This window comes from Phoenix dactylifera, chromosome 2 (genome assembly GCF_009389715.1).
Source record: "Phoenix dactylifera cultivar Barhee BC4 chromosome 2, palm_55x_up_171113_PBpolish2nd_filt_p, whole genome shotgun sequence".
Taxonomy (NCBI): domain Eukaryota; kingdom Viridiplantae; phylum Streptophyta; class Magnoliopsida; order Arecales; family Arecaceae; genus Phoenix; species Phoenix dactylifera.
The window spans coordinates 136832-150075 of NC_052393.1; the positions used below are offsets into that span (position 1 = coordinate 136832).

The window sequence follows — 13244 nt, forward strand, 5'->3', positions numbered from 1 at the left end:
AAGTAGTTGGCATGGTGCACCAGTGCACCTGGTGCAAGATATAATTTCTTAGGTCACCCTCTCATTTCTCATTAAAAAAAAAAAAAAAAAAAAAAAAAAAAAAAAAAAAAAAACTGGCAACGAACAGATGGGAAAGCAAGACGGTAAATCCATCCGTGACCTGTCTACGGAATGATGGAAATTTCATGATAGTCTGTCAACAGATGGGTAAGAAGATAAGCATACGATGGCCTTCCGTGGCTGATCCTCTCGCCACCTAAGACCTCGTTCAATGCTGTAGCAACAGGAAGAGGTCTAGCAGTCTGTGCCACGGTGATCGAGATCAGGACCATCTTTTGCGGCGCACACCTCGTCACCTTGGCAGCTAGCACTGGAGCAGCATGACCACTTTGATTGTTTGTAACTTTTACACACATTCTCGCCCTATCTCTCAATTTTTTTCAATTACATAATTCTGAGTGACTTGCACCACCACAATAGAATGAGAAATTTTCTGCATGGCTAACGAGCAACCCATGGCATCTCTCCTAACGAAAAATGTCGATAATATAAAATTCTTAGGGTAAAATCATGATGAGCACATATTTCATCTTGGTCATGGAGATGCAGGCCGACGTGCCTCGGCGGTGGCTGGTGGCCTCTAGAGGCGAGCTTTTTTTTTTTTTTTTAAGTTACCTTGGGTTGTTCTTGAAGGCTGTTTTTTTTAGTCCTGACACCTTGCTAAGAAGTCAAACAATTTGCGGTTTGCTGTGCGGGGGTCATGATGCCGCAGAGCAAATTTGAGCATGAGAAGAAAGGGCCGGGTACAGCCACTAGAGAGCTGCAAGGAAGTTGCATCCTTAATCTACGTGTGGTTCTCAAAGTTCTATGTTCCAGTGCGAAGGCAGCATTACTATCCCGTCCTATGGACGCCTCACGACTGAAGTGGATGGCCACCCTTGGGACGAACGGAAGACCCTCTGCCTCATTACCAGCAAGCAATGCCTTTGAGCAGCAAGTGAGACTTGGCTAGATGCCAAGAAATGCGTCGTCGAGCGGACGAAAATGGTGAGATGGTTAGCTATCGCATTATCTTGTTGGTCATCGAAGATTCGACACCAAGACTCATCTTGCTTTATGAGATTTAAGAAATCATCGAATATCGTTTGTGGATGTTCTATGTAAATAAATATAGACTGCCACCATCGCCAAGTCTTCGAGTGGGGATGCTCGCTTTTTTTACCCCTTACGAGGCTGCATGGGGCTTTGACCTCGCCCGCTACCGGTCCCGGGTAGTCCGGCGTATCCTCAAATTGATGTGTAACAACCCGAATCGAAATTGGCTAAAGCAAAACGTTTCTCGAGCTAGGGCCAAATTGGCGTGTAACAATCCAAGAAATTCAGCTTCAGTTAAGCCCACATCTCAAGCAGCGACCCGACGCGACCCAAGCTACGACTCGGACCGAGTTGGTTCCGGTTCAGATGCCTCCCATCCCCGCCGCCTCTTCTTGTGCGTCGGGGACGGCGAGCAGAGAAGAACGTTAATCCGCAGCAGCAGCGCCTTGTAGAGTCAGAAGAAAGGAAGCACGGGGGGATGATGATGATGATGATGATGGAGCGGCGGCTGGCGGGAGCGGCGGCGGCCAAGGACAACGACAAGAATGCCCCTATTCTCCTTTCCTCCTCTTCTTCGTCCGAGGACGAAGGAGGAGAAGGAAGAGTGATACAGAGGAGAGGAGAGAAAGAGGCGGCTGCTCCCTCTCCTCCTATGCCTACCAAGAAAAGGAACAGCAAGGCCGGGGTAGAGGAGGAGAAGAAGAAGAAGAAGAAGGATAGGAGGAGTGCAGAAGGGGATGAGGAGGAGGCGCCCAAGAAGAAGAAAAGGAAGAAGAAGAACAAGAACAAGGAGGACGGCAAGCACAAGAAGATAGACGCCTCGTGCAGCTTCCCGATGAGCCGAGTCTGGCGCCTCGTCCGGAGCGAGGGCGCCGCCGCCACGAATACCCGCACCACCCCTGATGCCGTCTTCCTCATCAACAAGGCCTCCGTATGCTCTCTCTCTCTCTCTCTCTCTCTCTCTCTCTCTCTCTCTCTCTCTCTCTCTCTCTCTCTCTATTTCTCTATCGCTCTATCTCTACGATTGTCCTTTGCTAGGGCTTTTTTCCCCATCCGGGTATTACTGGTTCGTCACAAGAAATTGGCTTGGGGGGCTTTCATCATCTTCTTCTTTTATCTCTTTTTCTTTCTTTCTTTCTATTTTCAATGGTCTGGGACTCTAAGAACTAGAATCTTCCATGTTGCCGTGCGAGAGTCAGCTGTTGAGCTCTTCTGCTTCTCTTTTGGGTGCATAAGGATGATTCTCTTGGGTCAAAAAAAAAAAAAAAAAACTATGCACTATCTTCTGCAACGTCTTCTCCCACCAGGAGGGAAATTAAAGAGTGTTTCCAAGATTAGGGTTTTTGCAGCACGATGGCCTCTTCTTGGTTGACTGCTAACGTTGTGGTGTTGTATATTGATTGCAGGAGATGTTTCTAGGAAAATTTGCTGAGGATGCTTATGCCACTGCCGTGCAGGAACGTAAAAAGTCCATTGCCTACAAGCACCTCTGTGAGTTGCTCTTCTCCTAGGATGTATGATGAACAGAATTTACAATTCTATCCGCTCTTTTCTCGGGATATGAATTGCACATTCTTAATGGCACTTCATCCCTTTGGTTTCTCAAGGTCTTGTTTTTTTTCCCGTGCATTTGGAATCATTATGAATCTCTCGATGCAGTTTTAGGAGCATGGAATTAGCCAATAGTAAACCTTTCAAAGCTGCTACTTTTGGTCCATGGAATGCCAATGGAACAAGGTGGATGCTATGTGACCTTATTTGCATGTTTGCATGGTCCAAATTCTAGGTTGTTACAATTTGATCTTTCCAAGCGTCATTGTTCTTTTGTTCTTCTTCTTATTGTTTTTCTTCCTGCTAAAGAAGATGGGGATGGGAGGTAATATAGAAACCAAAATCTATCATTTGAATAAAACGAGCTTTATCACTCGATTTTATATTGGGACATTACCCTAAAAAAACAAGTGAAGTGAGGCCCTCAAGGCTGAACGAAACAATAACTTACTTTTACACATGTAACCAACTCGACCTTTAGGAAGGGAACCTAACATATCCAGCTCTATATTGTTTTAGTAAAAATTAGAATGACGTCATTGCATACTTCAAAGGCATAGTAAAAAAAAGTTATAGAACATTTCGGCAGTTAAGAAAAGAAAAATGTTAGAATCAAAGGAAGGACTCCGAGATTTTGTATAATTGTGATGTTCCTATAAACGTGCGGCCTTCTTTTGAGACTGACTCCATCTTCCCACCACGCTGTAGCAGGGCGAAATCTCTGATAGGTGGCGGTTCTCTTCCTTCCAATTCGAGGACCGCCGTGAAGCTCCGTTTTTTAAGCGTAGAACAAGCCTTTCTTTCCGATCCCAAGTACCCGGCCCTAAGGGGTCGGAAGGCCCCATTTCCCTACCAAGATCTGGCCATATAAGTCTTGAATCTCATTTTGGCTCAACCGTAGGCAAAATTATTTGACTTTTGAATTCATTTTTTTGGCTGTGCTTTCACTAAAACACACTAAATCTTGAACACTAACATCCTAATTACCAACTATAAAGATATTCTAAAAAAATAAAAAAGAGCTTAAACTGCATAATGCCCAGTTTAGACGATCTTCCTGCCCACCTGCAAGCTATTTTGTTTCATGATATACCCTTTTCTTTCCTAACCTTTCTGAGACTGAAAGCTGATTGGTGTCAAAACAGGTCATACATCTGAATCCCTAATCTAAGATATTTAGAACTAAAGTGGCAATCCATTAGAGGTATTCTACTGAAACGAGCAGATTGCTCAAAAATTTAATTTGCACCTTCTTGTCCTTGAAAATGCAAATCACCACTTTGCTTTTCAAGATATTCCAGATCAAATTTTTACTGCCTGAACTTGCTATTCGCGTCGGTTGGTTGTGTTTGCTCATCATGCCTACACCTAGTGCAGGTTTGTCAATAACACATGATTGAGGTCCTCAAAGATATAGAGGGGGAAAGTGTCTCAAACATTATTTGACTAGATATTTGTTGCTACTTTGATGCAAAATATTATAGGTGTCATTGTTCTATTCTTACCAAGATCTCAATGCCATCTCATCAGAGATTCACCATCCTTGGAATCCTCTGATATAACAGTATAACCTTTTTCTTTATTCAATCAGATCAGGAGTATAAGCAGCCCAGTGAATATAAGCAGGAATCTAACATAGAAAACTGAAGCTCATGAAAGTTCCACAAGCTGTCTATCAAGAAAATAAGATGGAAACGGTGAAGAAGTTGTGGTGGCAATTGCAATTAGACAGGTGTTATCTGTTTTGTTCAGAAAATATTTGAACCATTTGTAGTCCTCAATTATACTACAAAGTTCTTTAAAATTTGACAGGCATCTTTACAGCTAACAAATATCACTTGACAGAGAGGGAAGGATGGAGGGAGAGAAAGGGGGCGGGGGAGAGACCATATGTCTTGGTTACTTTCCACTTTCATCGCGTCAACAAATTCTAAGATCTCATCCTTTTAACATCCACAATATCATGCGACAGATTATTTATTACAAGAATGTTTCATGTACTCCTTTAACACTTGTATGTCCACAGCCTTTAAGTGACTGTTGATCCTCCAAATTTTAATCTCCAACCTAGATTTTCACAATGTACTTGAAGTTCCTATTGCTAGGAAATATTGTGGAAAAAAACCTTTGATTGCAGTCCCTGAGCTGACGTTGAAATTTGAACTGGATCTCTTGAACTCTTTTATCATCTGACTGCTGATAGTTCTCTCAGACATATGATTGCTAGTTTTTTCTCTTGACCTTGGTCATAAAATTTCGAAAACTTATCTTCCACTTAAGGCATTTCCTTCTATAGATTCTGCAGTTTACTTGTGAATTTGCTAGATTGGTTTTCTATCAGCAACAATTTGGCTAGAATCATTTAAAGTTTCAATCCTACATGCATGTCTTCCATGCGAAGTAGAGCAAGAGCCTTGGGGCTTCTCAATTGAGAAAAGCACAAGGAGATGTTTTGAAGCATATCTTTTATCAAAACTCACTCCATTCAACCAAGATCAGAACCCAATAATTCTAAATGATGAAGATCATATATGTGGTTAGATGAATTATGTTTAATATTTCAGAGGTTTCAGAGTTAGGCTTCTGAATACATCAACCAGGACAATTTTTCCTGAATATACTTGCTCCTTGGTGGTATGTTTAAAATACCAAGTGGGAGGAAGTAGGGTTATCCTAGGCATCATGTGATACCAATTTTATCGGCTATGCTGGAAGTTGGATGTGGATGGCGGTGATTTGTTATTTTGGATACAATGTACTTAGGATGGTAGCCAGTGGGTGCTAACTGTCGCCCAAATGGTGGGATACTACAGTCAAGCTCAACATGGTATGAGCAAAAGATATCTGTCTCTCAGAGAGGAAACACAAAACTCTCTTATTCTTCACTTCACTTACAAATTCTTTGGTACTCTCCCCTTTATAGGCCAGCAAAGGGCTGCTACAACATGCATTCAACTTCCAAATTAGGAATGACTTAAGCTATGAACTTATTATAAAACCCCTGTCTACTTACAAAGTAAAATCTGTAGTTGTTTGAGGCTTATAAACCTGAAACTATATTCTGTCAAGGCTCTAACTTCAGTTGAAAGGAATGAGACTTTCAAATTTGATGAAGTTATAAAAACTGCTACAAAGCTTTAGTTAAGATTCAGGTTTGAAGTTGAAACTTGTAACCCCAACACATCCCCTCAGACCTCACCTGGCTTCATTGCAAGCATTGATGTCAGACTCTTGAATGTTTCAAGGGGTGAGCCTTGGCAAAAATGTTAGTTGGAGAGCCAAGAGCCTTTGTAAACATGTTAGCCCCTTTTTTTTTCAATATTACAGTACTTAACATAAACTTGGCAGTTTGCACTGTCTTATGTTATGGCAATAGACTCACATCCAGCATTCAGGCATAGGAAATTGGTCTCTTTTCTGTTTGCTAGATTCAAATCCAGCATTGATATGTACTAGGATAGTTTCTTTTCAGTTTGCTCTTATATCTGAAATATCTCCCTCAAAATTCTCACTTTCATTGGGGCTGTGGACATGGAAGTGTTGGCTGATGATTGAGGTCTGCTACTGGTTCTTCTTGGTCCTGATGGAGTTCTTGGCATTGAAGTTGAGATGGACTGTCACGCCAATGTTGATTCAATTTGTTGTCCTGTCCATGGTCATGCCCCTTTGCTTCTGCTTCTTTCTTGAAAATCTATGACGCTTGACTTTTTCTTATTCCATTTCCATGCTTCATGTTCATTTACAAGCACATAACTGCTCCCATCAACTTAATTTGGCAGTGAATTGTATAGCTCATCATCTCGAGTCCTTACAATAACTGATTGAGATGAAGTTCTTTGTACGGTCCTTAGTTACCCAAAGTGGGAGCAGATCTAGATATGGCCACTGGGAAGTGGATCTTCTGAGAATATGCAATTATGAAGCAGCGTGGAACAAGTTTCCTGTGAGATCCTGAAGCAGCTTCTACTCCCTACATAGAAGTTTCGTGCTACTATTTACGATTGTCCAGTTTCTTTCTTTTGGCTTCCAAAACTAGTGCATATGCAGCCCACCCTTTAGACATGACGTATGAGGTTTTGTTGCTGCTGTATGCTTCCTGGGATGTCATGTTGCACTCTTTGTAGGGTAACATAGGAGTAGATAGACTTTGATGGCTACAGCTTTTGTCTAGAAGTGCTTTGGTAGCACTTTCTCTTTGATCATTGTCCTTGACATCTGGAGGATGGTGTGCTTCTTTCTGCATCTCAGTTTTCTATAATGTGCTAACACTTACGAATTTTGATCAAATTTCTTGTTGCTGTGATGTGCTAGCAGTTATGAATTTTGATCAAAATCCTTGTTGCCTGCAATTTCCTCTGAATATATTTGAGGTGTACTTGCCATCTCGATTAGATCAAAGAATCTTATATATATATATATATATATATATACTTTGTTCATATGAGAGCATTCAAACTTCTAAAAGCATAAAAAACAATAGAGCTGTCTGCAAGGAAGTAAACACATAACTTACATTCATAGTCTTCAACAAACATGAGTAAACAATCAGTACCTCCTAGTTGGATTGGGATTAACAATATACCAATATTTGTGTAGAACAGCTGCTGATCTGTTTATCTAAAAGGAAGTGTCTGCACACTTTACTAAGTCTGTGCTTTGTTTGTTTTTATAGTTGGCAGTGGTTTCATCATGCCTTCTCTGGATAGTAACTGTAATCCATTAATTGAGAACCCCAAAATGCAAGTGCCACTTATGTGACCATTCTCTGTGATACCAAGGAAGCATTTCTCCAAACCTGTGTTGAAGTAGACTGGAAGCATGTGGTCCTTTGCCATCTTTGCTTATGGAATAAGTAAGATTCGATGCATTTAAAAAAGCGACATGTACCCTTGTCAAGGAGTTGCCATTGCTTTCTAAATTGGGCATGTAGTAAATATTGAAGATTTCTATTCTTTTGGTAAATTTTGATTTCCCTTACCTCATATTGGGACTTAGAATAAGTCAAGAAGCCAATCTTGTTGGTCTCATGGATCATCCTCTATAAGAAGTTTTTGGTTCCTGAATTTGTGGCAGTTGCATGATGCTCAGGGAAACCCATAAAAAGGATTTGGATGTATTTTCTGGTACTCTTTTTAGATCTTAGCACATTTTTAGTTTCATGACATGAAAAGAACACTATCCAAACTATTGCATCAGTACAATCAGAAAGGTTGCTCCATTAGTTCTTTTTCTGTGCTGTGATTGTATCATTGTTTCCAGGGGCATATTGAGAAGCCAAACTGGGATGCATCGGTATCTTAGTTTTGATGGTTAACCCTTTTTTTTTTTGCAGCATCAACTGTTTCCAGTGGGAAGAGATACGAGTTCCTATCAGGTAATTTTGTAATCAGACATGATGATCGCATGCATATTTTAGTGCCGGCTAGATGTCTAGCAATTGATACTCGCCTGCCCCTTGTGTTACTCAGATTTTGTCCCCGAGAAGGTAAGAGCTGAAGATGCCTTGAAGGCGAAGGCACTAGTTGAAACATAATTATATTGAAGCTGCAAGTGCGTTAGCAACGAGAAACAAGATATGCTGATCAAATTGGCTAGCATGAGGCATCCTCTCACCATGTAATCTTTCAACGTGGGAGTTAGAACATGCATCTTACCTTGCCCCGGTAAGGTGCACGATTGGTTTCTTATTCTGATAACTCTTTTTCTTTTCCTTTTTCTTTTTTGTGGGTTATAGAAATAACCTAATATTTGCTTCCTGGTATGGGAGCTTGCAATCTGAACGCAGTGGACCGGTCTTCCTGTATCCATGTTTTATCTGTTCTAACCTCCATGGTTGCTGGTATTCAATTGGTTTTGTTTTCTTCATAATTGTTGGTCTCAACCACTAGATATTTTACACCTTCAAAGATCAGAAAACAATTGCCACCACCTGGTGGTTCTGCTATCATCCTTTGGTTGCTTTCGAGGAACTTGAGATATGCTTTTGCTGTCAGAGACCTTGACTTGCAGATGAAGAACCATACACCAGTGTATTAAGAATATACTGGTGGAGATATATACCCTGTTAGATATATATAAATATATTTTTTTTTCCCGAAAAAATGTTGGAATCTGCGTTGCCAAAGATAATTGAATAAAAAAATTGAAGCTTAGTTTTTCCTCTAAATTGTCATATTTGTATTCCATTTTTTCCTCTTCCGAGAATATTGAAAATTGAACCCATTCAACGTTCTATGCGGATACGACAAGGTGATGCACTCCTCCTATCTTACCTCCCCAGCTGGTGAAAGCTTCGCAGTCCAAGAGGATGGCATCGTGCCGTCGGTGAGGTGCGGTGGGTTCCTAACATCCCGCTGGTCCCTGATAAAATTCCTGCAGGTTTCGTGGCAAGCAGTCACTTTACACAACGTTGAGAACTTATTGTTTTTAAAAACTTTTTTCATGGAAAGCAAAGACCTTTTCACTGGTTGCTGAATCTCAAAGAAATATTCGACGGCTTCATAAATTTCACGAACTAATAAAAAATAGTTTATAGCTGGTTCTTCAAATGCTCGCTAGTAACTGCTGCGGCTGGTTGTTCGGTGTTTGCTCTCTCGTGCCTGCAGTGTGGTCGGCATCAATGGTATCCTCGAGACAGACAAAACTTACATTGCGACCGGGTGCGCCATACATTTCTAGAATGGATAAGTTGAGCTATCAGTGGCTCCTCCAAGTCAATATATCAATGTAGGTAGGTGAGAGGCCAGTAGGACGTTGCGATGATGTCTTTCCAGCTAGAAAATTGTGTGTTCATTAGTTGACAGCATAGCAATCCATTTTAATGTCACGGGGTTTGGTGATGCCGATTTCCATGCATCATTTGGCGCCGTCTGGGTTGTGCAATAGGTTTTGGCGAGAGTGGTCGCTCCTATCTCCACCCAACTCGATCAACATCCTTGGTGGGGAGTGGGGACCGATGCCTTTTATGGAGGTAGCTAAACCAAGCGTACGTGGATCCAGCGAAATATGCAACCAGGGCTTGAATTGAGGAGAGAGCATGGTCATCCTGGGAAACAGAAATTCCCATGGGGCCACGGTCCGCACCTATATATTAGCCTGTCAAGAGAGTTAGGAGTGCTCACGATTTAATAAATTGAATACCTGCATGCTGGTGCTCCGGCCGACCGAATTACCTGGAATCATATGCATTGAAATGGGATTATTTCTGCCCCAAGATTAGCACCGTTTCTTAGTCACCGTGAATTGGCAACCCAGTTACATACGCACAAAGTCTAACCTGGCTTTGGTCAAAGGGGTTTTTCTGTTTGAGTCGGATTCGGATCAGGTTTGTTGAACCAATTGTTGAATGGGTCTGATGGGGCAGAATCTTCGTTCAACTCAATCCCGAGGTAAAAGTTTAATCTGGAGCCGCGCAGGGCGTGGATCGCCGAGTCTCGATGGGGTACGTAGGGACAACTAGGTAGGTGCTTTTGTTCCGTCTTGATCATATCAAAATCTGCCAGCGTCGTACCTCCAATATATATATATATTATTTTATTTTATTAATTTTTACTATTTTTTGGTTGAGGTGAAAATTTTAGGTATGGAATCTGACCTTTCTCTGAAAAGAATGTGAAACATCGGCGCCAGAGACACCGACATCACATCCCGATTCGGGGGACATGATCATCGAGACATGGAGCGACGGCAGCGAATCCAAACCCAATCTCCAAGAAAAGACACCGACCGGACTATTATTATTGCAGCAATATTTATCTCCGAGTCTTCCCCCCATCGATACAACCTGCAAGGATGTTCTGAGCGAACTGGTCGAATCTTCTCCAGTCCCGCACTTGGAACCAGAGAGGTCAATTTATTAACTACAGCCGTTCGTGTTTGGGAGAACGGCTAGTTGCACATGAGCAAGATGCAATTTTGTACACCATGCAAACATGAATGACATGACTGATTCTCCCACTTGAGAGTGAGAACACTCCTACATGGCAGCCTGACCACCAGCAGAACGTTTTTACCGTCATCGGCACATTCATTTTCCAAATCCATTCGAAATTACAAATGGTACTTGTGGGATGCGGCTGCTCCACGAAGTGATGCATCTACTTCATGGAGACTCGATCCAGCCTACTTTTACCTTAGCATAGCTGATTAGTCCAAAGTCCCTGTGGAGGGGGCCCGGCATGCTCCATATCTTGATCATCATCTCGTATAGTAGTAGTAAGGCCAACTGCTCCATGCTCCACATCCTGTTAGGAGTTGCAAGGGTCTCAACCTGCATATCTGACGATAAACATACATTCATATTAATATACGTAGGCCAGGCAATCATGGGATTGGTGGAAAACTAGGAGTCTCCAAGCATACTGATAAAAGAGAAGGTCCCGGTTGACCAAAAGAAGTGATACGTACCGCACTGCAGGCGCATACATGCGAATTCTATTCTAGATAGAAGAACGGCCACTTGACCGGCCATTCATCACGTATTGGATAAGAATAGTGTATCTCTTGGTTGTAATTGCTGGATTGGAACATAGTGCTCATCGTTTGTTACGTGGTTGTAACTAATATTAGAAACAAAATGATTCTACGGGTGTAACTATCAAGCAGAATGATCCTATGGTCGTAACTATGCGGCTCCAAGAAAAGGAAGGTGATTGGTTGGGGCTTTGAACATGATGGTTTATATGTCCTTTGCAGCCACCATTTGCATGCATCCTTCTTCATGTCTATATCGTTTAATTTATGGCATAGGTGTCTTGGACAACCCTCTCATCAGCAGCAACATAAACTTCATACCATTCTTTTCTTTTCTTTTAATAATCACGGCATTATTTATGATGTTTGTCCAAAAGCTAAACAAACTTGTTTGTCATTCCCCAATAGTTCTATCATGACTACTGTTACGGGGGAAATAAGCCGCCATGCCCCACGTGACCGGCACGCGCGCCCAGGAAGACTACGGCTGCCCTTTGATCCAGCAATCCGACCCCGAGTCGGACATCCTCGGCTCCGCAGCCCGACCCCGAGTCGGCTGCCCTTTGATCCAGCGCTCCGACCCCGAGTCGGACGTCCTCGGCTCCGCAGCCCGACCCCGAGTCGGCTGCCCTTTGATCCAGCAATCCGACCCCGAGTCGGATATCCTCGGCTCCGCAGCCCGACCCCGAGTCGGCTGCCCCTTGATCCAGCGCTCCGACCCCGAGTCGGAGATCTCTTGATAACGACAGGCTATTCCCCAGAGGCACGCCGCGGCCTCCTGCTCCACTACTCCCTGCAACGGCTGTATCCGATGCTGCTCCACGATCTCCTGCATCAGCCGTACAAAGCGGAGCCCCACTATGCCCTGACGTGGCCGTACCCGGTGCTGCTCCACGACGCCCTGTAACGGCCATGTCAGTGGCCACACCATCGTGCCCCACGATAACGAACCCCCCTGAGAGACCCCCCAGCCAGGTATATATGCGGCTGGGGGGAGAAAGGGGGGAGGGTGAGCAATATCTCCCAGAGCACTCTCTTACTTGCGATTATCACCTCTCCTCCTCCTCCAATCTCCTCTGACTTGACCGTCGGAGGGCCATCACCACCCTGGTGGTGGTGCAAGGCTTGTTTGCAGGTTTCTTGGCGGAAGGTGGAGCGCAACCAACACCAACCAAGACAACTCAGACGGAACCCCGTTCACACCGCAGTGCCAATCGTTCTCGGTTTGGACCACCAGCAACAACTACGGTTCCTTTTGAATTGCTATATTGTGATATCTGGAGAAGTAATTCCATTGTTTCTACTAAAGGTGCTTGTTTTTTCTTCACCATTGTTGATGACTATACTCAAGGTATTTATCTCTCACAATGCAAATATGCATTGGACATTTTAGCCTATGTGGGTGCTCTTAGTTACCCTCCATGTGATTCACCTATGGAGCCCAATCTCACACAATCTTTAGACACCTACCTCGCTCTTTTTGAACCTTCTCATTATCGAAGACTTGTGGGACACTTACTTTATCTTACCATCACAAGACCATTACTTCTTTCTGCTTGTTCCGATTCGGATTGGGCTTATTATCAAACTTTTCTAAGGTCCATAGCAGGATAAGGACATCTCTTGCTTGTAATTATTGGATCAGAACAAAATACTCATCATTTGTTACATGATTGTAACCAATATGATTATAATGTTTTCCCTATCTTAGAAACATAATGATTCTACGAGTGTAACTATCAAACAAAATGATTCTATCGTTGTAATTATGCAACTCTGTACACCCTATATATATTTGGGATTGGAATGATAATGCAAGTTGCGGAGCAATTTTAGCTCATTTCTTTTCACAATGTCGTAGTTTTTTGTAGTTACGCTAGGAACCTCGAAACCGATATTTGACAGTCGCTACTTCGGCCATAACGAGTTTGGTTGAAGTACCACTTGGGCGGCAAGTTTATATAGTAGCGCTTGTTAAGACTGCATCCCAAGTTTGCTCCTTTGGAAAAGCAAACAGATTTGCAAGAAATAAGTTGGAAGTCCCTCGCAGTCAGCAGAATGCCCGCACAAGAAGGCTTCGAAATCCTTCTCTAGCTTTTGATTACTAAAAGCAGCACAAAAACACA

At 42.8% G+C, this 13244-nt stretch overlaps 1 protein-coding gene across 2 annotated transcripts; it reads left to right on the top strand.

Annotated features, from left to right (window-relative positions):
• The first annotated feature begins 1387 nt into the window (after positions 1–1387).
• Positions 1388–8593, top strand: LOC103699795. Of its 2 annotated transcripts, XM_039116247.1 has the most exons (4): positions 1395–2026; positions 2502–2586; positions 7979–8020; positions 8115–8593. In XM_039116247.1, the coding sequence occupies exons 1-4, from the start codon at positions 1574–1576 to the stop codon at positions 8177–8179; spliced, it is 645 nt and encodes a 214-aa protein (XP_038972175.1). In that variant the 5' UTR covers positions 1395–1573; the 3' UTR covers positions 8180–8593. The 2 variants fall into 2 exon arrangements, with proteins under 2 accessions (XP_038972177.1, XP_038972175.1); XM_039116249.1 differs by lacking the exons at positions 7979–8020; positions 8115–8593 and adding an exon at positions 7906–7976 and having other exon boundaries at positions 1388–2026.
• The last annotated feature ends 4651 nt before the right edge of the window (positions 8594–13244 follow it).

Bases quoted from the DNA above. Each gene is read 5' to 3' on its own strand.
- LOC103699795 (XM_039116247.1), top strand. From the start codon at position 1,574: ATGATGATGATGATGATGATGGAGCGGCGGCTGGCGGGAGCGGCGGCG. The intron at 2,027-2,501 runs GTATGCTCTCTC...TATTGATTGCAG, and splicing joins TCCTCATCAACAAGGCCTCC to GAGATGTTTCTAGGAAAATT. The intron at 2,587-7,978 runs GTGAGTTGCTCT...TTTTTTTTGCAG, and splicing joins CATTGCCTACAAGCACCTCT to CATCAACTGTTTCCAGTGGG.